Source organism: Spermophilus citellus (genome assembly GCF_964194105.1).
Source record: "Spermophilus citellus genome assembly, chromosome: 19".
Lineage (NCBI taxonomy): Eukaryota > Metazoa > Chordata > Mammalia > Rodentia > Sciuridae > Spermophilus > Spermophilus citellus.
This window is the reverse complement of record NC_138201.1, coordinates 874,087-898,934: the sequence shown is the minus strand read 5'-3', so window position 1 is coordinate 898,934 and position 24,848 is coordinate 874,087. Positions and strand designations below refer to the sequence as shown.

Sequence of the window (24,848 nt, the reverse complement as noted above, 5' to 3'; positions counted from 1 at the left end):
TTTTTGGCTCAGGGAGCCATGAGGGTCCTGAAAGGCTGAGCCCTGCTGCCCTCTGCCCCTGGGCCTTCCCACACTCTCTGCACCTCCCCCAGATGGTCTTCCTCCCGGAGGAGGTGGTGAGGGAGCCGCTGCCCTGGGGCTTCCCGCGTGTGAACGGTGCTAGGTACACCTGCCTGTGGTATCCCACTGAGATCCAGTCACCAGGGGTTATAAGTTACTGCAGGCTGTGGCTGCCCATCACTACCCCTCCACCCGCACCAGGAGAGAGACCGCGTCTGGTCAGTTCTGTGCGGAGGTCCTCCCTTCAGGGTCCTGGTACCTTTCTCACTCCCCAAAGCTATTTAAGGGTTAAAAACAAACACCCAGCATTTGAACCGGTCTCTGAGTCAGGGGGAGCAGACCTCTCATTGCTGCTATGCGTTGGTGCCGTGTCTGAGTAAGCCTGGCCTGGCCTGGCCTGCCCTGCCTTGGAGAAGTGCATGTGCGTTGGTGTCGGACCTGCAGACCCTCCTCTGTGCTAAGACCTGGCAACACTGCCACCGAAACGTGAGCCCTCATCCCGACCCAGAGCAGGCTCTCAAGTAGCCCCTTTTAATTGTTCTTCCAGCCCAGCTTATGTCAAAAGATGCAATTCGGTTCTCCTGACAGCATCTTTCTATTCTAATTAAACTCTTCTAATTTGAAATTCTTTTTCTCAATCTTCATTTATCCACAAAGCCAGGTTTGACCTAGATATGTAGCAGAAGGTGACAAAGCCCTGAGTCCCCAGGCCCCATTCCCAGCAGGTGTTAGTGGATCCCGCTCCGTTCGGTGGTGCTGGTGTTTATGTGGACACGTCCACGGGACGGAGCAGCAGCCTGTGCTGGGGTCTGCACTGTGATGCCACACCTGCTGGATGTCACCTTCGGTCTGTGTGCAAGGGCAGTTCCCCAGAGCTCACCTGGCACAGGTGGGGCTACTAGAGGAGAAGGAGTGTTTCCAAGGTCCTGCACCAAACTCAGGCCAATGGAGACTGAGCCCGGGACTGGGTGCAGCTCAGTGGGGGAGCACACACCTCTGGTGCACAAGGCCCTGGATTCGACCTCAGCACCCCGGAGGTAAGATTGGAGCCCACTCTCCGCCCGACTGCTAGTGCCTCGCCTGATGGTCTTCAGATTTTGCTTAGGGATGATTGTATCGGGAGGTATAGGAAGGAATGCGTGTAGCTGGTGTCTGGGATCCGGCAGCCTCTCTGGGGACCCCTCAGTGGGCCATCATCTCTGAGCATGGTAGGAGGTTTGCTGGGGTGGACAGGCCTTCAGACTCTTGGTCAGGCAGACCCAATGAAGTCCCCATCCATGCCTACAGCCTCCCATCCATTCCTACAGCCTCCCCATCCATGACTACAGCCTCCTCTCCATGCCTACAATCTCCCCATCCATGACTACAATCTCCTCATCCATGCCTACAGCCTCCCATCCATGCCTACAGCCCCCCATCCATGACTACAGCCTCCCATCCATGCCTACAATCTCCCCATCCATGACTACAATCTCCTCATCCATGCCTACAGCCTCCCATCCATGCCTACAGCCCCCCATCCATGACTACAGCCTCCCATCCATGCCTACAATCTCCCCATCCATGACTACAATCTCCCCATCCATGACTACAGCCTCCCATCCATGCCTACAGCCCCCCATCCATGACTACAGCCTCCTCTCCATGCCTACAATCTCCCCATCCATGACTACAATCTCCTCATCCATGCCTACAGCCTCCCATCCATGCCTACAGCCCCCCATCCATGACTACAGCCTCCCATCCATGCCTACAATCTCCCCATCCATGACTACAATCTCCCCATCCATGACTACAGCCTCCCATCCATGCCTACAATCTCCCCATCCATGACTACAATCTCCCCATCCATGACTACAATCTCCCCATCCATGACTACAGCCCCCCATCCATGACTACAGCCTCCCATCTTCTATGACTACAGCCTCCCCATCCATGACTACAGCCTCCCATCCATGCCTACAATCTCCCCATCCATGACTACAGCCTCCCATCCACGACTACAACCTCCCCACCCATGCCTACAGCCTTCCATCTATGACTGCAGCCTCCCACTCATAACTACGACCTCCCCACCCATGCCTACAGCCTCCCATCTATGACTATAGCCCTCCATCCACGCCTACAGCCTCCCCACCCATGGCTGCAGCCTCCTCTGAGCCAGGACTCTGCCAGTTACTGCTGTTTGCTGGACAGTCAGTTGTCCTTGCCCCCCACATTGCCCTGTCTCCCTGCTCCTTCTCTGGGGAGGGCAAGTGTCCCTCTGGGGGCTCACGTCCTCCATGGCTTTCTCTGTCTCGGTCACACAGCTTGGTATTCTGAGTTTCTTCCGCCTTTTAACCCACCTCTCCCTACTTATTTCTTAGCTGTTCTGTGGATGGCATCAGCAATGGTGCACTGTCGTGTGTACTTTGGTACTTGTTTGGAGAGGCTGTTTTTGACAAGGAATGCAGAGTTGATGTCAAGCTGTCGTAGATTAGGGGTTGACAACACGAATTCTCCTTAATGCAAACATCAAGACAAAACCTGGGATAAAGATAAAGATGAGATGTAAGTGGGTCCTCTGCCCTCCAGCTGTCCCTCAGCTGGCTTGCCGAGGATGGTCCCAGACAGGAGCATAGCTCTTTGCTAATGTTGTGGCTGACAGTCACCTGTATGACCTGTTTCCCAGCCAGGCTTTTCCCTTGTGGCTTCAAATGATCCCTGAGTTGCAGACAGGATCAGGCCAGCTGCCCCCCTCCCAGGAGGAGAGGACAGTGGTGAGCCACATCCCCAGAGGCAGCCCTGCGGGTCCTCTGAGCCCCGGCATTCACAGCTCGTACCGTAGGAGCTTGGTGAGGGCCCAGAGGCTGAATCATCAAGGACACGCTGAGTCGTGGGACTTGTTGACCAGTATAAGGGACGGGACCACGCTCCAGGTTCTGGGCTCCAAGCTTTATCATTTTTTAGTTTTTTATTTTTACTCTGTTATTTTGGAGTAGTGGGGATTGAACCCAGGGGTGCTTAACCACTGAGCCCCATTTCCAGCCCTATCTTATGACACGGTGCAGCTAAGTTGCTCGGGTCTCACGAGGTTGCCGAGGTCGGCTTGGAACTCGGGATCCTCCCATATCAGCCTCCTGAGCCATGCTTCCTACCTCCTTGAATCAGCCCTGCAAGTTGGTGCTGTTTTTATCAGCATTTTAAAGATGGAGAGGCTGAGGCCAAAGAAGCTGGCTCGCTCACTTGGCTCACCAGGGGTGGAGCTGGTGAATTGGCCCAGAGGTCAGAACCAGAAGCTGCCTCTGGGGCACATGTCATGGTCCAGTTGGAGCATGTGTTGTTCATCCCGGTAGCTTTCTCTTCTTTCATGTGGGCCTCGGGAATCAGAACAGTATTCCATGTGTTGAGGGGGTCTTTCAGTGTAAAGATCAAGGAATGGCTTCCCAGTGCCACAGCCTCTGTGGTGCGGCAGGCCGTCTTGCAGACAAAGTGCCATGTCTTTGAGAAGTTTCACAAGGCAGCTCTCGACCTCTGGGCCCTGTCCAGTGCTGAGGTTCCTGGTCCATTAATCCCCTTGGCATGTCCACAGTGTCAGCTGCTTCTCTGTTGGAGGAGGTGGGCGGACTCACATCTGTGGGCTTTTGTTCTGTTTGGGATGCTAGGGATCGAACGCAGGGCGCTTCACCACTGAGCTGCATCCCTGTCTGTCTTGTTATGTTTCGAGACAGGCTCTCCTAAGTTGTTCAGGCCTTGTGAAGTTGTGAGTGCTTCCCTGAGTTGCCCAGGCTGTCCTTGAACATGTGATCCTGCTGCCCTAGCCTCCCGAGTTGCTGGGACGACCGGTGGCCCCCCGCACTCAGCACCTCTGTAGGCCACGTTAAATCGCTCAGCCCTCACCCTGGAGAGTGAAATCTCTTCAGGTCCTACCAAGGGTTATTTCTAAGCTCTACTAATGGATCAGATTTGTCCCGGCACTGCAAAAAAAGAAGGAAGACAAGAGGATAATTCTCACTTCTAGTTTGAGAAACTTGTTCAGTTCCTTGTTGGAAAGTACAGTGAGCGTCTCCTCGCACCGTTATTGAGCGTGGTTACAGTGCACACGTGGTGCGGGGGAGTCCACGTGCCTCGTCCTGTGTTTGGGAAGGAAGGGCTGGCCCTCGTGATGGACGTCAGGTCTGGGAGGGCACGGCAGGTGCTCGGTCTTCTCGGCTTCTCCACACCATGCGTGGTCTGCACAGCCACGGGACGGCTGCTCTGAAGTGAGGCTGCGGGGCCCTCCTAGGTCCTCAACCCTTTACGTCTGAGGCCCTGCCCAGTGACAGGCTCCAGGAGGCTGACCTGGGAGAGCTGGTCCCTGGACGACATTCCCTTTGCTCCCGTCCTGTGCCTCACTCTCTCAGCCTGCCCTGCTCCTCCTTTAGAACTTTGCTCCGAGATCAGAAGAGCTTTCTTGATCCCCTTCCCCCAGTTCACAAGGGCCGCAGCTGTCAGTGGAAGGAATCAAGTTGGCTTTCCACAGGGACTGATGGAGAATTCCTTCTCCGGCTGCGTTATACTGGCCTCTAGTGGGTGGCTGTCCCGAGCAGGCTTCCCGTGGCTCTCGCCGTGACTCTCTGCACACATTTAATAGTTTTTGAGAGTCTGCCTTAAGCAGAGCCATCAGAATCGTCGGGTTTGAAATGGTTTCATCATGAAGTTAATTAAACCGGATGTGCATGGCCCCATACTTACCTTAACGTACCTAACAAACTCAGGTTGTCTCCTGGCCTTGGGTTAGCGCAGCGGCTGGGCTTCTGTTCTCTACCTTGGGTCCTCCCCACCGGCTGAGGGAATGCTGGACCCCTCAGACTCACTCACCCCCTCCTGGCCTTCCCATTCAGAGCTGCCGTGGGTTTCCACCAGCACATTCCACTGCCCGTGGGACGTTCAGATCCCTCGAGGGAGACGGAATGCGAGAGGCGGCAGGGTGGGGAGACGGGCGCTGGCCTGGGCGCCCTGGGGGCTTTGCAGGTGAGGGTACTCTGCAGGGGCACTGGGCAGGACCACTCCAACACGTTCCGTCCAGCATGCTCAGTGTTCCTGAGAGTCCAGGGCCTGGCCTTCGGGTGATGGGAAGACCTGGGCACAGGAGGCCACGTTCCCATGGCAACAACGAGCTGATTTCACAGCAACTGCTTCTGTTGGCCAAGGTGCCTCCTGCCTGGCTCCTCAGAGTGTCTTTTGTTGTTGTGACCCCTTCACCCAGCTGTGCACCTGCCTGGCCTGCACACACAGTTCAGAGCCCAGTCTCCACTGAGATCAGGACAGTCTCCACAAGACGTGCCCACAGCGTCACAGTGCCCCTGCTTCTGTGGGCACAGCCCTGAGGAGCTGTGGCGTGAAGCCAGGTCAGCCTGGGCAGGGCACGGTCCTCCCCACTGTCGGACGGGAGCTCTGGAGCATCACTAGCGGACGTGGCGGGGCACCCTCTGCCCATCCCACTGAGTGGGAATGGCACTACAGGAAGTGCTAGTCAGGCGTGTGGTTTAGCTATGAGGTGTCCCCTAAAGCTCACGTGAGACCAGGCAGCAATGTTCAGGGGGAGCCTTGACCTGCCCAGTGGGCTCAGCCCCTGATGGGGATCAGTGGGTGTGGCTGGAGCAGTAGGCCCCTGGGCAGTGCGTCTGGGTTTGTATTCTGTCGCTGGTGAGTGGAGTGCTCCCTGCTTCCTGGTGCCACGTCCTGAGCAGCTGTCCTTGTTGGAGTGCTGTGCAGTGAAGGTCACCCCTGGACCGGCTGCAGGCAGAGAGGAAGCCAGACGGGCATCCGGCCCCTTAGAGCCTCCTCTGTGTGCTCTAGTCGGCTGCCCTTCCCTTCCCGGGGTGCTCTGCTGGGTTCTTGTTTGCGGCTAATAAACAGGACGAAGCCGTGGTGGTGCTGGAAGCTCTCGGGTGTCCTTTACAGTGGACCCAGAAGTTGACCTTCCAGGTCTAGAGCACTGAGCTTTCTTAACGAGTGGATTCTCCCAGTTCCAGGAGGGGTGGACAAAACAGGACGCTACTGCTTCTCTCACCTGGGACCAGTGTCGGGGTCCCACGTGGCACAGGGAGCCGTCAGTCAAGACGAGACTGGCATCCGTGTGAGGCTGGGGTCAGGGAGCTGGCCTCGCAGCCTGGGCCTCTTACATCTCCAGGTGAAGTGGGGAGGAGGGGCTGCTGCCAACTAGAAGAGCCCCGTAATGGAGATGTCCCAGAAGCCCAAGGACGCGTGCTGGGGGGCAGCAGCCCCCAGAGCCACCCGGGGAAGGGGCCTTCCCAGCCCTCCAGGTGGGGCCGAGCGCAGAGAGGAGGCACCAAGAGCATCCCGAGCGTGCGGGCCACGTGCCCTGTGTGGCGGTCTGCTGAAGGAGTGTTGCAGGGAAGAGAACATTCCAGAAGCTGTGGCTGCAATCTGCAGCAGGCCTACCCGCCTTGGGGAGATGGCCACTCGGGGACACTATGAGGAGAAGAGCCACACTGTGTCTCGCCTGGAGCACTAGGTGGTGGCACTGCCTGGCTGTGTGGCTTCCGTTGGCTCAGACATGTGAATCGGACGTTTGCTGACATCTGGATTCCAGATGAGGCTCCAGAGAGGGCCACCGCCAGCCAGGGAGCCGGGGTGCCCGATGGAAGTCCCGCGAGAGGGTGTTGTGGGCGGTGTCACTGAGGAAGCTGGGGACCGAGTGCTGGGTGCCTCCCGTCCTCTGCAGGTGGGAGCAGGCACCAGTCCGGCCCCGGGGCCCTTGGAGGAGCCCCGATTGGCATGAGATGTCCATCTTTGTCACTGTGACGGTCTTGTGGGTGACACTCTTGGGAGTGTCCTGATTCACCTGAATTTAAACTTGTGACACTGAAGACTCAGATTCTGGTGTGGAGTTTGGGGCCTTGGAGGACATTTTACTGGGGTGAATGGGGGGATTGAAGGAAATTAGTGGGAAACTGGTTTTCAGAAGAAAGCTGGCAGAAGAGTGGTTTTCACAGATACAGTGGGAGGATCTGTTATAAGTAGAAATGCGTGTATGTATTTTTAAACTCTTAAAAGAATTTTAATCTAAATTTTAGTCTATAAAATAGAGCTTCTGAGTTCAGCTCTCAGTTGAAGTTTCTGTTCTTACTTTTCCCAGTCGGGAGTTTATTGCTGGGCTCTGACATGAGTCTCTGAATGCTTTGTTTTTCCAGAAATCTAAATGATCCGATAGGTTTATTTGAACAGATGCAGGAAGAGCCACAGAACCATTAAATGCCACCTTCGTTCTACATGAGGTTGTTATTTACAGACCCTGTGGGATTTGCTGTTAACTAAACCTGCCTTCCCTTGTGGGTGTGAAGTGTGAATCCGGGAGGTCCTCCTGCCTAGCTGGCTTGTCTTCCCCCTTTGGACTGATGTCAGTTGTGAATAGGGGGGACGACCCCCCAGAAGCACTTTTCCTTTCCTGTAGCCACAGTCCCCTGGGGAGACCATCCTGGAGCTACAACGGAGCCCAGCACTGTTTAGGTGAGCCATCGGCCCTGCTGACTGCCTGCCGGGTCCTGTGTTCACTCATGTCAACCCTCCCTGACTGGAGTGTGCTGTCCATGCCCATCAGGGTGGGGGTCCAAGTAGGCCAGCAAGTGTCCAGTCGGCACCCATGTCGCTGCCTGGTCAGCTGGTGGGTTGGAGGCAGTTTGCATCCAGAGTATTTCCTGACAGTCCACCCGGGTAGCCCACTTCCTGAGCCAGAATGGTGTGCGTTTCTTTCTAAGCATTTCAATGTCATCCCATTGTTTTAGCTTCAATTATACATCATGGCAGTTTTTACAAGAGAGATTTTAAACACACGGCGCTCAAGGAGAGAGCTGGCATTTCCCATTTTGAACATCCAGTGTGAGTTCATAATTGTGACCACAGTCTGATTCAGAGTTTTAAGGACTGTAGAAGGGGAGGAGCGCACTCCTGGCTCCCCGTCTGTGCCTCAGGCCATCAGCTCCCTGCCGGCCTGGCCGGGCTTCCTGGGGAAAGCTCGGGGTGTCAAGCCTTCCACTTTTGTGCATGCTGTAAGCTTGCCCCAGTCGTGGCATGATTATGTCAATCGTCTCCACTCCTGCACCATGGACCCCTGAACCCCAGCACCTCCTGGCAGCTCTCTGGAGATCAGATTCCCAGCCCACTGGCTCTTGTGCAGACGGTGACGGTGACAGCATGGGGTGTTGTTGGAACGTAGATGGCCTGCTCACGCCCACAGAGGCTAGGGTCCTAAGTGTGACCAGAAGCGTTCTTCAAGGCGTGTGCTGGGGGAAACTTTGACAGAGGGAAGCGGGTACTTGCTTGGGAAGAATGTGGCCTTCTTATTTGTCTGGTGTCATACTCACCTGCTGAACATAAACCAGTATCTGTGTGCACAGTGCTGGGGCCTGTGTGGTGCTGGTGGGTCTGTGCTCAGGTTTTTTGCTTTCACATTCTTACCGTGTAATTAATGAGGCTGTTGGCAGTTACGCTGGGTGTCGCCTGGACTTCCTGACCCCCCGGCATTCCTTTGTAAAGCTGTTAAGGAAGGGGCAGCCCTAGCAGACTGTCTGAATCTCCAGCTGTAAGCGTGCACAGGCAACCCCACAGTCAAGGAACGGAGGCCCAACATGCTTGCCAAGCTCCATACCCTCAGCTGCCTCTGCACACAGGTCATTAGTGTCCCCAAGGAACCAGGATGTGGCCTGTCCCCATTCTCGACTTCCCACCCCCAAGAACCACCCCAGAGGACAGGTGGCCCTGTCTTCCAGTGTCCACTCTACCACCTGACACCTAGGGTCTGCTGGTGACCGTTTCTCTGGCTTTGCTTCTCCATGAGAATTTTCAGTCACAGTCGCAGACGGGGCCTGTGCTGAGAGTGTGGGTTCTGCCATGTCAGGAGAGGGAGCGGGGCTCGTGGGTGTGCACAGAGGGGGCTTGTCGGTGTGTCTCTTCCAGTGCAGGCCAGGCCTGGTTTTCTTCCCATGTTGCCGCTCCTCTGCCCAGGAGCTCTGGATAGGTCCTTATCATTCCACGGGAAATGTTTTCAGTTGTGAAGAACCAAAGCCCCATCAGTCCACAGAATTAGAAAAGACATCTTACCTCTCATCAGTTTAGACTCAGCCATGAAACTCAAAAGCAGAAAATATTTAGACACCAGGAAATAGGACTTCGAGCATGTGCTCGAACCTTGGAAATAGAACCACAGTCAAGCCAGGCTCCTGGTTAATCATGGGAGTCTCCGGTGACAGAGCACGAGGTGGTGGAAGACCCACTCGGTTAGTAGCCTGTGTGACCTTGAGCTCTGTGTGTTGATGTCACGGAAGGTCACAGTACCTAATTCCTGGCACCCAGCAAAATCAGCAAAATCCTCATCCTCTACCCGATTTCACTTATTTTTATGAGGAAGAGATTATGGGATGCAAGGAGGAGGAATTCATGAAAGAGTGGATAGATCAAGGACAAATCAGCTGCACCTCCCCAGCTGGCCGCGGCCCCGCCGAGGGGGAGCCTGCCTCTGTCGGAACATTGCTCGGAGGGTCCATCCATCAAGTGTCATTTCCGTGCCGTCCGTTCAACAAAGGTGGAATAAGGTGGCTGGGTTTACCTTGACTGATGAGTGTGAGATGCCAAGATGTTGCTCAGCGTTAGGGGAGATGTCTAAGAGGCTTCCTTTTTATGCTGAGATTCTCCGAAGGGATTGAGAGCTTACTAAAAGTGTTTCTTTTTTCCTTGAAAGAAATGCTTTTTTTCATATGGCATTAGTTGGTATTTGGGGGGACCCCTGGCACTCGACAAAGAAAACATGGCGGTTCTCGCGTGGAGTTCCACATCTGTATTCCTCTAACCCCAGCATGAAAATACCTGGGAAAAAGTAGTGTCTGTACTGAATACGGGGACTCTTGTCCTCACTCCATACTCCACACGGCACAACCACCATCTACAGGGCATCACCAGGGACCGAGAGGTGGGGCAGGGTGTATAGGGAGGTGGGGAGGTTGTCTGTCAAGGACTTGGGTACCCACCATGTCTGTGGGGCAGGGGTCCTGGAAGCAGCCCCCCATGGTGTCAGAGAAGCTGACAGAGGGACAGCACAGCCCAGCACCTCACCCCAGTGTCAGCAGAGGGAAACGTGCTCCTGCTCCCTATTGGACCGATCTGTCGGTTTATTTGTAGGATTACAGCAAAGCCTGAGATTGAATTCCTCACCTGAGTCGCTTCCTTATTGACTGAATCCAAGCAGACGCCCCTCTAATTTAGCAGAGTATTTTTATTAAAGCTAGGCATACAAACATCAATTATCTAAGCTGCATCTAATTTCCTCCACCATTTATTTTCCTTCGTTGGTTGCCAAAGGATTAGAAGACATGATTAGAATTCAGCAGGAAAATAAAAACAACAACAAAAGAGAAAAACCGTTCCACAAAAACAGATGCTTAAACAAGAGCCACAGCGTTCAGAATCACAATAATGAGTTTAAAACTGCAACAACAAAAAAACCCGGCCTTTGTCTCGAGTGATGTAAACATGCCCGCCTGGCTTTTATCAGCTCATGCCCGCTGCAGCGGCTGACTTAGCATGCCGGATGGGCACGGCAGACAGGCGTGGAGTCGCCGCTCCTGCCCCTGGGCTGGGGTGTGTTGAGAACGTAGGGTGTCCTTCAACCTCCGCAGTGACGTGGCAGAGCGCTGGCCCCTTGGATGTCCTTGTTTGTCCTCGGCCAATTCCAAGGAGGTGTAGCAGAGGCCTCATTTTAAAGGAGGAGACTGGAGTCAGGATGGGCATGTTTATGTAACTGTCCTCCCCTGCAGCCTGGATGCCAGTGTCCTCCAAGGCAGCATAGAAGGACAGGTATGCCATCGAGGAAAGGCCCCAGTCACCTCTAGGTCAGGGTTACCAGGTGGGCTGTGGCCAGACCTGACCCACTCTGTGTTTGTGTGAATAAAGTTTTATTGGAACACCGTTGTGCTCCTTCATTTACATATGGTCTACAACTGCTTCCAGCTGAAGTGAGAGGTGGTGTACTGTGGGCACATCTGCTCCTTGGCGCCCGAAGGATTGACTGGCCAGCCCTTAACCCAGTCTACCTGATGTGCTTGCCTGGCCGCCCCAGGCTGCCCATGTGAGGTCTGCTGGTGAAACAGATGTTGGTGTGAACTGTGAGGGCTGAGCAGCTGGCGTCCCATAAAGTCGAACAATGGAGCTTATCTTGTCAGCGTGCCCACCGTACCTACCCCTCCCACGCACTCACTCCCCGAGAGGCCTGGCCTGGGGACAGTCTCCTTCCTTTCTCTCCCCTTCCCAAGCCCTGACCACCTGCCCCGCTCCTGCCTGTCCTCGGCTCCTACTGTGCCTTCCACAGTCTCCAGGCCTCCTCCCCTCCCTCATCTGTCTGGCCCCTCCCCGACGGCCCTCAGTCCACATGAACAGGACTGATGGCCCCCAGGTGCACAGGTCCTGTGTTCCTGTGGTGTCTAGCGCTTCACGGCCCTGAGGGCTGTGGCCACAGTTGCAGCCTCAGACAGGTTTAGGACACCTCGTATGATTTCTGAGCCTCCCGGGCAGCTCCGAGTTTCCCCCACGCTGTGGTGAATGAACCCCGGTGCAGAGTCGGCTGTGAAGACTGCAAGGAATTTGTGAGTCGAGTTTTACTGAGTGGTCAGCAGCAGCAGCCCCCATGAAGGGCCGCGGGGTAACGTGGCGGAGGAGGAGCTGCAGCGTGGGCCTGAGGCTGGGTTGGTGGTGGTTTTAACTCCTGAGCTTCGGCTGCAGTGTGTGGTAGCAGGGAGCTGCTCACCCCCCAGGACCCTGGCCGAGCACAGCACTGACGTGGCACTCTCTGTTTGCTGGCTGAGGACATTTGATGGCAGTCAGGCCACAGCCCCCGTGGTGCTCAGTGGCCTCGGTTTCCTTATCTGACACCCAGCTCAGCTGAGGCTGACGTGCATTCCCATGTGCATGGTGCAGGAAGACTGCCCGCCCCTGCCCAGCGCTTGGTCAAGGTGGCCGTCCCGTCATACTTCTTGCTATGTCAACTCCTACAGATTACGGGCATTACCCAGAATGCTGCCCACTCAAACAAAAGTTTTTAAATGTAAAGAAGTCACAGTCCCCCAGAACCCATCCCGACTCCGAGTGCACGTGGGTGTGATGCCCCTGCTCTGTGGACCTCACCCGGGGTCCACTTCCTGGAGGGGCAGCCCAGTCCTAGGGCAAGCTGCGTGTACAAATCCACCTGAGGGGGTCCACAGCGTCCATCAGATACAGAATGGGTCTGTGCTCCAACAGAAGGGCCTCAGGACTGTGTTGGTCCCTGGTTTAGGTGGGGCTCAAAGGAGCCTGGTAAACAAAGGCTGTAGATTTTTGTCTTTTGAAATTCATTATTTTATTTGTGACTACGATATATATAACCAGGTGTGTTCTGCAAAGCCAGACACACAGACTCTCCAAAACCTGCTTTGGCTGGCCACCTGCACAGGCTGGACTTGGAGGCAGCTGGGACCTGGGCAGGCCTTATGTCTGACACCCTAGCAGCCTCACTGGATGATCTTTGCTTTGTGAAACAGTAAATAGCAGCCCTCCTAATCCTCACCGGCCCAGGAGGAAAATGCAGGAAATCTCCTGCTCTGAGGACTTTGGGATCTGCTGGGAACATCCAGTGCTCACAGAGACCTGGCTGAGTCTTGTGTTTGACACTTGCTTTGCCAGGAAACACAGGAGCGCTGGACGTGGCTCTTGATGTCACTGAGCAGCAGTTAACGGCTGTGAGATGAACGGGCATGGAGGTACATGCTGAAACTCGGACGTGTTTTGCAAACGCTCCGTGATAATGATGATGTCACGAGGCTTTTCACTTTTAAACTGTCTTAATTTTATTCTCAGTTTGAGACTAGAGATTATTGTCATTAATTATAGAAACTGTCCCAGAGTGCAGTCTTAAATCAGATTTCCATTAAAGCTTGTGACTACAGCAATTCACTTCACAGAGGGGGACATGGCAGCCCTCCTCCTCGTGGTGGGCACTCCTGTCCCACAGCCCTGCCGCCCTGGGCTCTCCAGCCCTGCAGCCATGCCCTGCTGCTCTTGTGAGTGGCAGCTGCTTTGGGGTCCTGGTCAGGCCTCTCTGCTCCTCCCTCTCCCTCCTCCCCCTCTCCCTCCTCCACCCTCTCTGCTCCTCTCTCCTGCTCCTCCCTCTCCCTCCTCCTCCTCTCCCTCCTCCACCTCTCCCTCCTCCACCTCTTCCTCCTCCCTCCTCTCCCTCCTCCCCCTCTCCCTCCTTCACCCTCTCCCTCCTCCTCCTCTCCCTCCTCCTCCTCTCCCTCCTCCTCCTCTCCCTCCTCCTCTCCCTCCTTCTCCTCTCCCTCCTCCCCCTCTTCCTCCTCCCTCCTCTCCCTCCTCCCCCCTCCCTCCTTCACCCTCTCTGCTCCTCTCTCTTGCTCCTCCCTCTCCTTCCTACATCCTCTCTGCTCCTCCCTCATGTCCCTCCCTCCCCCTCTCTCCCTCCTAGTCCTCTCCTCCATCTCCCTCTTTACATCCTTCCCTCTCTCCCTCCCTCCCCACTCTTCCTCCCACTTCTCTCCACCTTCTCCCTCTTTGCATCCTTTCCTCTCTCCTTCCCTCCCTCCTTCTCTGCTCCTCCCTCTCCCCCTCCCTCCCTCTCTCCCTCCCTCTCTCTCCCCCTCCCTCTCTCCCTCCCTCCCCCCACCCTTCCCCTCCCTCCCACTTCTCTCCACCCTCTCCCTCTTTGCATCCTTCCCTCTCTCCTTCCCTCCCTCCTTCTCTGCTCCTCCCTCCCCCTCCCCCTCCTTCTCTCTCTCCCTCCCCCACCCTTCCCTCCCTCCCACTTCTCTCCACCCTCTCCCTCTTTGCATCCTTCCCTCTCTCCTTCCCTCCCTCCTTCTCTGCTCCTCCCTCTCCCCCTCCCTCCCTCTCTCCCTCCCTCCCCCCACCCTTCCCCTTCCTTCCACTTCTCTCCACCCTCTCCCTCTTTGCATCCTTCCCTCTCTCCTTCCCTCCCTCCTTCTCTGCTCCTCCCTCCCCCTCCCCCCCCTCGCCCCTCTCAGAAGCCCTTTCTCACTCTTGGCTCAGACCCTCTCTCCTCTGTCCACTCAGGCCCCCTTCCTCTGGAAGCTGCTGTCAGCACTCACCTTTGCTCAGCGCTGGGGATGGAAGGAGCCACTGGTGCTCCCGGGCCCACCCTGCCTGGCCTGCACCCCAGGGCACTGTCAGCTAGGTGGCTCCACAGTGAGCCAGGCCACCACAGAGGTGCCAGTCCCTGGGTGCTTCCAGCAGGGCGTGCGTCCACACAGAGTGGAGAGCCTGTGCTGTCCGTCATTCTCTTGTCGAACACCAGGAGTCGCTGGGAGAGACTCCGGAGCTGGTGGCCACTGAGGCTCATCCAGGCCAGCACCCAGAATGGGGTCCCAGGTCACGGTGCCTTCTGCTCATCCCGCTCTGAGACTCACAGGTGTTCTCTGTGGCCCAAGAGTTGTGGGCCAGGTGGGCTTGGCCCCTGGGGGCCATTGACTGACCCAGCACTGCAGCTGGAGTCCCACTGCTCCTGGGAGTGTGCTTCCCCAGCTCTGGCAGGCTCTGCCGCCACAGCTGTTGGGAAACTGCCCTGGCGTCCCTGGAGAGCCAGCGCTGCCTGCTGCTGGCCCACAGGGTGGCACCGAGGTTTCCTTCTGGGCATGCCCGGTCCTGATTGGTGAGCAGTGGTGCCCATCTGTGGTGCTCCCAGGAGGCTGCCTTTCCCTGGAGGCCAGTGGTTCTGTGCCCTGTGCTGGCAGCAGAGTCCTGGGGAGGCCACTTGACCGCTCTCATCGCCACTCTGGAGAAAGGTGGTGCATGAACATCCTTCAAGGGCACTTAAAGCCACGTGCTGAGCATGTCACATGTGACATCATGCAGACCTCCCAGCAGACCCGTGGACCAGGAGCCACCAGGGATCTCAACAGACCCGTGGACCAGGAGCTGCTGTCCACCCTGAGGGCGGGAGGCCATGTTCTAGAGGTGGACAGTTCTGCAGCCACCAGGGGTCTCAACAGACCCGTGGACCAGGAGCTGCTGTCCACCCTGAGGGCGGGAGGCCATGTTCTAGAGGTGGACAGCTCTGCAGCCACCAGGGGGCCCCAGCAGGCAGCCTGCAGAGCTGGTTCTGTGCTCACACTCGGCCTGAAGCCTATCACCTTGAGGGCCTCCAGCCCTGGTGGATGACAGGGACCCTCCCTTCCCACACTGAACAGACAGGGCCCAGGGAGGATCAGAACAAAATTGGGGACTCTTATTCAGCACTCTGGTCAGGAGCTGCAGTGCTGGGAGGTGACCTTCCCCAGGTGCAGTGTGTGGACTAGCGGGTCCATGGTGAGCCACAGCACCCTTCTGGGTATCCGCCGCTGGCCTCGCAGGGCTTAGTGTGCACTGGTGCCAGGCTGGAGGGGTAGCTGCACTCTGTGGGTGTCACCATATAATCCAGGTGAGGAATGCCCCTCGTTAGTCCTTAGTCATGAGGATTGTCGGATGCCTGCTGACCGAGTCCAGACAAGTGCGTTTCCTCAGGTGACTAGCCTTCATCTGTGAAATGTGCTCAGGCAGGTTTGCATGGTGGGGCTGGACACTCGGTCTGTGGCTGGACTTTCCTTGTTTTCAAGGTGGCACCTGTTGTTATCTGCTGCTGTTTAGTAATCATCCCTGACTCAGCCTTAGCACACCCGGCCCTTTATTGAACTGTGCCCTGTGCAAAGCCAAGAGACCCCAGCCTGCCTCACCTGGGCCGCCGCTGCTGGGCTGTGGACCACCCTGTTGATGGCGCCTCCTGTCTTGACTCCAGGTGGAAGCCATCCTGGTCAACATCTTTGGGGGCATCGTCAACTGTGCCATCATCGCCAACGGCATCACCAAGGCCTGTCGGGAGCTGGAGCTCAAGGTGCCCCTAGTGGTGCGTCTGGAAGGTGAGTGGACTGTGCCTGCCTCCCCCAGGCTGGTCAGGCCTCGAGCCAGGTGTGTCTGGGCACGAGGCTCGTGGACGTCCTGCTCCCAAGTCATCCATGTGGTAGTGCAGTGGCACGTGGGGTCCAGGTCCCGGGACCCTGTACTTGTTAAAATCGGGGACCCTCGATAGCCTGCGTTGACTTTGGATTATACAAGTCAGTAATAACACATTAACGTCATCGATTAGTAAGTTAATTTGGTAACAAGTATTACTTGGAATTTAAAAATATAGTCATTCAGTTTTCAGTGGTAAAATTCTATTGTATTTTATGTTGATTTTACACATCTTATGAGTAGAATATGTGTTATGTACAGTAGTGCCCCTCTGATCATGGGCAGTACGTCCCAAGCCCCCTGTGCATACTGTGTGTTCTCGCACATCCATGCCTGTGATAAAGTCTGATTTATAAGTGGGGCACAGTAGAGTGTACAGTGAGTTAACAAAACTCGGGTGAACGGGGTCCTGTCTGGAAAGAGTCAAGGCACCTGCTGCTTTCAGCCTGGCCCAGCAGCTGGCCCTGCAGGTTCAGTCTTAGGGAGGAGTGCCGTGTTTCAGGGGCTGCAGGCTCCGTCTCCCGACACGGGCCTGGCCTGAAGCCTGCTGCGATGCACGGCTGGGGTTCAAGTCAGCCCTGGACCCACGGAGGCAGCCACTGGGAGGGGGCACTTATCATCTTTCCCGTGGTAGGGAGTCTTTCTGGTACGAGGCTAAAAGTCCAGAGAGTTTCTTGGCTAAAGGCAAGTTTTCACATGGAGTCCGCGCTCCCTTCAGGGAACTTCTTTTGCTCATACTGAATTTGGTCCGTCTGTGTTGCCTGGAACAGATTTCACCCTGGCAGGATTTGTCACGTGCTCCTGTACCTTTAAACCTGTGAGGGTTATACAGGTCTCCCAGAGGCCAGGCGATTCAGAACACAGCACCCTGAGACGGGTCCGTGCCCCTCAGAACATCTCCCTCAGGATGGGGAAGGTCAAGTTCAAGTGCACAGTGGCAGGAGCCAGTGTTTGAGAGTTTGAGTTTCAGTTTAAAGTCTGAATTTTATCTTGAGCCACAAATCAGTCAATAGCTCCCCTTGAGGTGACAGACCCACTTTGCTCATTTGTTGAGAAAATCCAGCCACACACCAAGTCCCAGCAGCGATGACTCCTCCGTCTTCTTCCAGGGCCGGTGCTCCCTGGGGACATGGGTCACGGGCTCCTGCTCTGCGGTGCCCACACCCTCCTCCAGCAGCCACCAGCTCAGGAGCGTAGGTGCAGGGAGCCCGAGTCCCCAGCAGCTGCAGGGTGGCGGCCGCCGAGCGGACTTGCCCTCCCTCTTCCCAGAGCTGGCACCCTTCTGGCCTGGATCCCAGGGTAACATGGCAGCGGCTCTACCCAGGGCGCTTCACCTGCGCGCTCTGCAGAGGCCAGCGCAGTACTATTAGCTCCCACCCACCCTCTGAGGACCCTCCTTTGAGAAGCACAGCATCGCAGAAGCAGAGGCAGACACCTTAGGAGGGGCAGTGTCCCCAAGTCCCGCCCACCCACGTGGTCAGCAAGCTCTGCTCTCCCCAGGTGGTATCGAGTCCCGCCCTCCCCAAGTGGTCAGCGAGCCCCAGACACCCCAAGTCATCAGCCAGTGCTGCCAGGAGCAGCTCTTCCCCAGAGACACCTGGGAGCCTGCTGGCTCCCTGTCCCTACAGGAGACCCAGCCCCACCCCCCATAGCTTTCTGCTGTGCTCCAGGTGGTGTCCCTCCCCTGCCCGGAGGACACCCTGGAGGAGGAGGAGGCAGGACTGACAGGGCGGAGCTCAGAAGGGATGGCCCCAGCACACAGGGACATTCCGCCTAGCAGTGGGCTGTTAGGTCAGGGCTGCCCTCTCCACAGTCCCAGTCCGATGCTGTTTCCCTGCCTGCAGCACAGGCTCTGCGTTTCAGTGAAGTGGGATTTGAGCATGCTGGGCACCAGGACAGGCTCATCCAGGTGCCCCCTGAAGCGTCTCCGCCCTCTGCCCTCTAGGTGTCTTGTGAGGGTTCAGCCAGCTCCTTGTCTCCTCCCTTGGGGTTCGAGGTCCTGTCTGACCAGCGCTGCACGGGAGGGGTGTTGCAGCCAGGGAGGAGACACAGCTGGGCGTGTTTCACGGGGAGGTGAGCCTGGCCACTTCCCTGAGCAGAAGACTCCAGAGCATCTCTGGAACAGGGAAGTGGGGCGCTCGTGTTGTGCCCATAGCAGTGCACACCAGGACAGTTCTGAGACGTGTGCCTCTCGGCAGAAAGAGCCGCTGACCATTGTCCACTGCAAATGTCATGAGGAGAGGCAGGCATCTGGGCCCAGTTGGGCCGTGGGGAGTTTTCTCCTCTGGAAATACAGCTGTCCACCATCTGGGGTAGGAGGTGAGTGGGCTGCAGGCTGGAAAGTCCTCTCCTCCTCTTCTACAGGGCCCTCCAGCCACAGGCGTGGTTGGTCATGTGGCCCCAGTAGAGAGAGATCTGCAGTCCTGTGGAGAGCCCACTGGACAGCCCACCCTGGGCCGTGTGGACAGCCCACCCTGGGCCATGTGGAGAGTCCATCACGGCATCCTAGGCCAGGTGGAGAGTCCGCTCTCAGGTGTCCTGGGCCAGGTGGAGAGTCCGCTCACAGGCATCCTGGGCCATGTGGACAGCCCACCCTGGGCCATGTGGAGAGTCCATCACAGGCATCCTGGGCCATGTGGAGAGCCCACTCATAGGCTCCGTGGGCCATGTGGACAGTCCACTCTCAGGCACCCTGGGCCATGTGGACAGTCCACTCTCAGGCACCCTGGGCCATGTGGACAGTCCACTCTCAGGCACCCTGGGCCATGTGGACAGTCCACTCTCAGGCACCCTGGGCCATGTGGACAGTCCACTCTCAGGCACCCTGGGCCATGTGGACAGCCCACTCTCAGGTGTCCTGGGCCATGTGCCCCACCCCCAGCTACTCAGCTGTGTGCTGTGGCACTGAGGGGCATGGAGGATCACAGAGGGTGGCCTGGCTCTGCACCATCTTGTGCAGAAGCAGAGAGGAAGACCTGGTCATGGACTGCAGTGTGCAGATCCCAGCGTGGAGAGAGACCCCAAGCAAGACCTAGAATTCCAGGAGCCCTCGGCCTAAACCTCCCTGTGTCCTGAGCCCTGAAATGTCTCATGAGGGTCAGGACAGGAAATGGCAGGCAGCATTAAGCTCTCAGAACACGACTTCTCCTCGAGGAAGGAGTTAGCCATGGAGTTCACTCAGTCACTTCCCCGACGTATGTTCAGAATCACAGTGAGGCAGTGCTGTGACTTCTTAGGCCCCTTATTGATCCGTTCTGTTTCTGTAATAAGATGCCTGAGGCTGGCTGACTGGTTGAGAAAAGAGGTTTGTTCAGGCCACAGCTCTGGAGGAGCTGAGTTTGCCCTGCTCTGAGGGGGCCCGATGGTGGATGGTGTCACACAGTGGGGCCCTGGAAGAGACCTGTGGTACTGTGAGGCCAGGCAGGCTCCTCCTGTCATAACAGCTCCATCTTGAGGGAACTAATTCAGCCCCCGAGACCTGCACTGGTCCCCTCCCAGGTGGAGCCCCCAGACTTGATCATCCCCACAGGCCCCACCTGGGCTGGGGCCACCTCAGCCCCACACTGGGGACCTGGCTTCCAGAGCACGCCCCTCTCGGGGACACACCTGAGCTGTAAGCCGTCCCCGCAGCAGAGTGAGCTGCAGGGTGAGCCTTCAGACAGGGGTCACGCGGTGGCTCGGACTTTGGGAGGTGTGGAAGGACGTCCGTGCAGGCTGCAGGTGTGTAGGGCTCCCTCCCTGAAGGCCTTGTGCCTCGCGGTGACGGGGCCAGCCGAGCCGTAGAGCAGGGGCTCATGCCCTCCTCGCCAGACGTCCACCCACTTATCACAGCCCTGGCCACCCGCACACCCTCAGAGGACACCCTGGCCACCCGCACACCCTCAGAGGACACCCTGGCCACCCGCACACCCTCAGAGGACACCCTGGCCACCCGCACACCCTCAGAGGACACCCTGGCCACCCGCACACCCTCAGAGGACACCCTGGCCACCTGCACACCCTCAGAGGACACCCTGGCCTGGGCGCTGGGCCCTGCTAGGGGGCGCAGGTGCGGACGCACCTGGCTTGGACACACGGTGGCTCCCGCATCCCGGGTGATGCACCTTCACGCCTGGGTGTCGGTTCCTTCCAAGACACAGAGCACACGACGTGTGGACATGCTACAGCCCCCAGGTACCCGGGTCAGCTGTGCTTTTCATAAAATGTGAGGGCTCCAGGCACGTAGATGTTCTCAATGAGAAATTGAGAGCTTTAAAATGACAGTACTGTCCCCAGGTCCTTCAGCTACCCGGATCACGGCCAGGTTTAAAATGCCACATCCCCCTCTGAGAAACTGGGGCAGCCTCCGAGGTCCCGTGACAGAGGAGTTCCTGCATCACCAGAACCCTGGGCTCCTGAGCGCTAGCATCCGGTTACCACACGGACTCCTCGGTGGGGTGGCTGCACACGCCACCCCCGGTGCTGGATGTCAGGCGCAGGTCAGTTCAGGAGGGCAGTGGGCACAGCAGCAGCCGCACGGCCCCCAGTTCTCAGAATCGCTGCATTTCCAATACACAGCCACCGGGTGGAGCAGACAGGCATGATGACTGACCTAGGTTCACTGCCATCAAGGAAATATGGCTCCTGGTGTGTCACTTAGAGAAGACAAGGAAGGGGACAGGGACAGTGAGCATCCAAGAAGAGACCTGAATTCACAGACAGCAGGTTTCCATTGACCTCCCTGTACCTACCTACCTACCTTCCTATCTGTCTGTTCCCCCACCCACCCAGCACCTCTGTATTACCTCCATCTGCCTGTCCATCCGTCCATCCACCTACCTTCCTTTCTTCCTGTCTACCTTCCGGTCTTCCTTATTGCTCCCTCTCTGTCTTCCCTTCTATTTACCCACCCACCTACCTACCTTCTATCTTTCTCTACACCTCCCTGCCTGCCTGCCTTCCTTTCTTCTTGTCTACCTACCTGCCCACCTGCCCACCTGTGTACCTATATACCTGTCCACCTACCTACCTTGCTGTTTACCTCTCTGTCTGCAGACACACTTGCTCACCCAGCAGGCCTGGGGCCACACTGCCTGTGTCACAACCCTGTGCCTGTCACAGAGCACAGGGAGTCGTCCACACCGCAGATCCCTACGTGTAGCCGTGCTCCAAGAAGGCCTGATGTGTAGACACTGGAGTTTGAATTCCATGCAGTTTTTATACATCACAAAATATTCCTCTGACGTTCTTCCCCAGCTACTTGAGAATGTGAAAGCGGTTCTTAGCATAGAGGCCGTGGGCTGGACGGGCTCTGACAGGCTAGGCTGGGACACTGGGCGGTCAACCATGGTGGTCACCGAGGTCACTGTCCGTGCACCAGAGAGTGGGACCGTGTCTGCTTAAAAACAGGTGGGGACAAGGATGGGGTGGATGTCAGCCTGGGTGAATCCAGGAGAAACGGAGCTCCCTCGAACGTCACCTGTCCCGTCCCTCTCCAGTGACCTGGGTGCAGGGGCTGCTGGTTTTCTTTGTGCCCCTTCTCGGTGCTCCCATTTCCCTTCCAGCTGCACTCACAGGGCTCAGGAAGCACGGGTACATGATGGCCAGCGCAGGGTCAGTGGGCAGCAGGGTGTCCAAGGAGGGGCAGGGGCGCGCCTCTGTCAGCCTGAGTCACCTGCAGGGCTTTGTCTCTTCAATATCCCTGGTTGTTCCCTCTCTCCAGCCCCTCCTCTCTGCTCCAGCTCTGCTTCTCTCTTCTTCTCCTCCTCCTGCTGTTGGTCCTCCTCCTCCTCCAACCTGTCCTCCTCCTCCCTCCTCCTCCTCCACTCTGTCCTGCTCCTTCTCTACTTGTCCTCCTCCTCCTCCTCTTCCAACCTGGCTGCCTCTTCCTCTCTGTCCTCCTCCTCTTCCTCCCTGTCCTCCTCCTCCTCCCCCTCCACTCCCTCCTCCTCCCTCCTCCTCCACTCTGTCCTCCTCCTCCTCCACTCTGTCCTCCTCCTCCCTCCTCCTCCACTCCATCCTCCTCCCTCCTCCTCCACTCCATCCTCCTCCCTCCTCCTCCTCCCTCCTCCTCCTCCACTCCATCCTCCTCCCTCCTCCTCCACTCTGTCCTCCTCCCTCCTCCTCCTCCTCCTCCCTCCTCCTCCTCCCTCCTCCTCCTCCTCCTCCACTCCCTCCTCCTCCCTCCTCCTCCACTCTGTCCTGCTCCTTCTCTACTTGTCCTCTTCCTCCTCCTCTTCCAACCTGCCTGCCTCTTCCTCTCTGTCCTCCTCCTCTTCCTCCCTGTCCTCCTCCTCCTCCCCCTCCCCCTCCACTCCCTCCTCCTCCCTCCTCCTCCACTCTGTCCTCCTCCTCCCTCCTCCTCCACTCCATCCTCCTCCCTCCTCCTCCACTCTGTCCTCCTCCCTCCTCCTCCTCCCTCCTCCTCCTCCACTCCATCCTCCTCCCTCCTCCTCCACTCTGTCCTCCTCCCTCCTCCTCCTCCCCCTCCCTCCTCCTCCTCCTCCTCCTCCCTCCTCCTCTCCCTCCTCCTCCACTCCCCCCTCCTCCCTCCTTTTCTACTCTGTCCTCCTCCCTCCTCTTCCGCCCTCCTCCTCCACTCCATCCTCCTCCCTCCTCCTCCACTCTGTCCTCCCTCCTCCTCCTCCTCCCTCCTCTTCCTCCCTCCTCCTCCTCCCTCCTCCTCCCTCCTCCTCCCTCCTCCTCCACTCTGTCCTCCCTCCTCCTCCTCCTCCTCCTCTCCATCCTCCTCCACTCTGTCCTCCTCCTCCCTCCTCCTCCTCCCTCCTCCTCCTCCCTCCTCCCCTCCTCCCTCCTCCTCCTCCTCCCTCCTCCTCCTCCTCCTCCACTCTGTCCTCCTCCTCCCTCCTCCTCCTCCTCCTCCTCCACTCTGTCCTCCTCCTCCTCCACTCTGTCCTCCTCCACTCTGTCCTCCTCCCTCCTCCTCCACTCTGTCCTCCTCCTCCTCCCTCCTCCTCCCTCCTCCTCCTCCCTCCTCCTCCTCCTCCACTCCATCCTCCTCCCTCCTCCTCCACTGTCCTCCTCCTCCCTCCTCCTCCACTCTGTCCTCCTCCTCCTCCTCCTCCTCCCTCCTCCTCCTCCTCCACTCTGTCCTCCTCCTCCTCCCTCCTCCTCCTCCTCCACTCTGTCCTCCTCCTCCTCCCTCCTCCTCCTCCTCCACTCTGTCCTCCTCCTCCTCCCTCCTCCTCCTCCTCCTCCACTCCATCCTCCTCCCCCCTCCTCCACTCTGTCCTCCTCCTCCCTCCTCCTCCACTCCCTCCTCCTCCTCCACTGTCCTCCTCCCTCCTCCTCCTCCTCCCTCCTCCTCCCTCCTCCACTCCCTCCTCCTCCTCCACTGTCCTCCTCCTCCCTCCTCCTCCCTCCTCCTTCACTCTGTCCTCCTCCTCCCTCCTCCTCCTCCTCCTCCTCTCCCTTCCCAGCTCTTCTCTTCCTCCAGGCCTCTGCCTCTGAATCCCGAGCTCTCTCCTTCCCTCTGGGCCTCCATTCTGTGCCTCCTTCCCTTTGTTTCTGACTCCACTCCCTCCTCTCTCCCTCCTCTCTCCCTCCTCCCTCTTGCCCTGTGTCTCTGTCCCCCTTTTCGCCTGCCTGTGCCCATGGCTCTCACTCCATCCCTCTCCCCTCGGACTGGCTTCTCCCTGCTCCTGGCTCCTCCTGAGCTTTGTGCTCTGCTGTTAGGATCTCTTCACGTGCTGCTTTGTCCTGCGCCTGCTGGGATGTGCTGGATAATGAAGGCTGTGATGAAATCCCAACAGCAAGTGTAATTAACACTCGTTTTAGTGGGTTGTGGAATCATGAAGCAATCAGGCATCTGACAGGGCACTGATGGGAGCTGGGGGGGGGGCAGGTCTGTGGCTGCTCCACCCTCCCCTGGCCCCACACTGCCCTCACCTGCCTGGGTGCAGGGAGCTGCTCTGGGGCAAGAGGAGGGCAGCAGCCTGGTCCTGGGGCAGCCAGACCCCACCCACAGCTGCAGGGCCACAGCCGGAGCTCCCCACACTGCTGCTCTTGGGCCACCCCAGGCTCTCTTGGGGTGCCGGGGCTGCAAGGCTAGCAGAGGTGCCCACCCCCGTCTCCTGTGGGCCCTCTGGGTCACCAAGCACTTTCTGCAGGGCGTCCTGGTGAGGGAGCCTCCCACAGTGAAGTGTGCTCAGAGGAGAGGGAGCATTGCTAGGCTCTCTGAGTGATCAGGGGACGTGGACCCTGCACAGCAGGGTGGTGACAGCAGCCCGGGTTTCAGCTGGGTCTCCGCATGCAGGATCCCTGAGCTGCATGCAGGTGTCACGCAGGCTGTGGACATATCAAGGCACAGTAGGGGGGAACACACTTCCTCATAGAAGCAGTTCCTCATGCTGTGGCCCGAGGTGGCCCTGTGCAGAGAGCAGCGGCTCATGGTGTGGCCCTCTGTCCTGACTGTGAGCCGCACGTGCAGGAGCTAGACAGCACCCAGGCTTCGTCTGTGGTCTCAGAAGTGGACTCCATCGCTTCTGCCAGGTTCTCAGGGGAAGCCCGGCCCTGGTCCACCCACAGCCAGTGGGGAGGATGGCGTGGGGACGCCAGTCTCTCAAGGGATCAACGTCGGGTTGCAGAAGCCGCCTGCTGCAGGACTGGAAGAGCTAGTGCAGGGGTGCTGACCTGGGTGACATTCCAGGAGGCCCTTCTCCTTCACGCTGCGCTCCGCTGCAGGAGGCGCCTCCTCTTCAGGACCTACCTCTGCAGGCTGCCATGGGCTGTGCCTATCTCCCCTCCCACCCCCCAGTCCACCG

At 57.8% G+C, this 24,848-nt stretch overlaps 1 protein-coding gene across 1 annotated transcript in view; it reads left to right on the top strand.

The window, feature by feature from the left end:
- Positions 1-24,848, top strand: part of SUCLG2 (succinate-CoA ligase GDP-forming subunit beta) — a 182,167-nt gene that overhangs the window by 155,054 nt on the left and 2,265 nt on the right. The window contains exon 10 of the mRNA XM_081276034.1: positions 15,872-15,992. Within this exon, the coding sequence (XP_081132160.1) occupies positions 15,872-15,992 (121 nt within the window). The remainder of the gene's footprint in view (positions 1-15,871; positions 15,993-24,848) is intronic.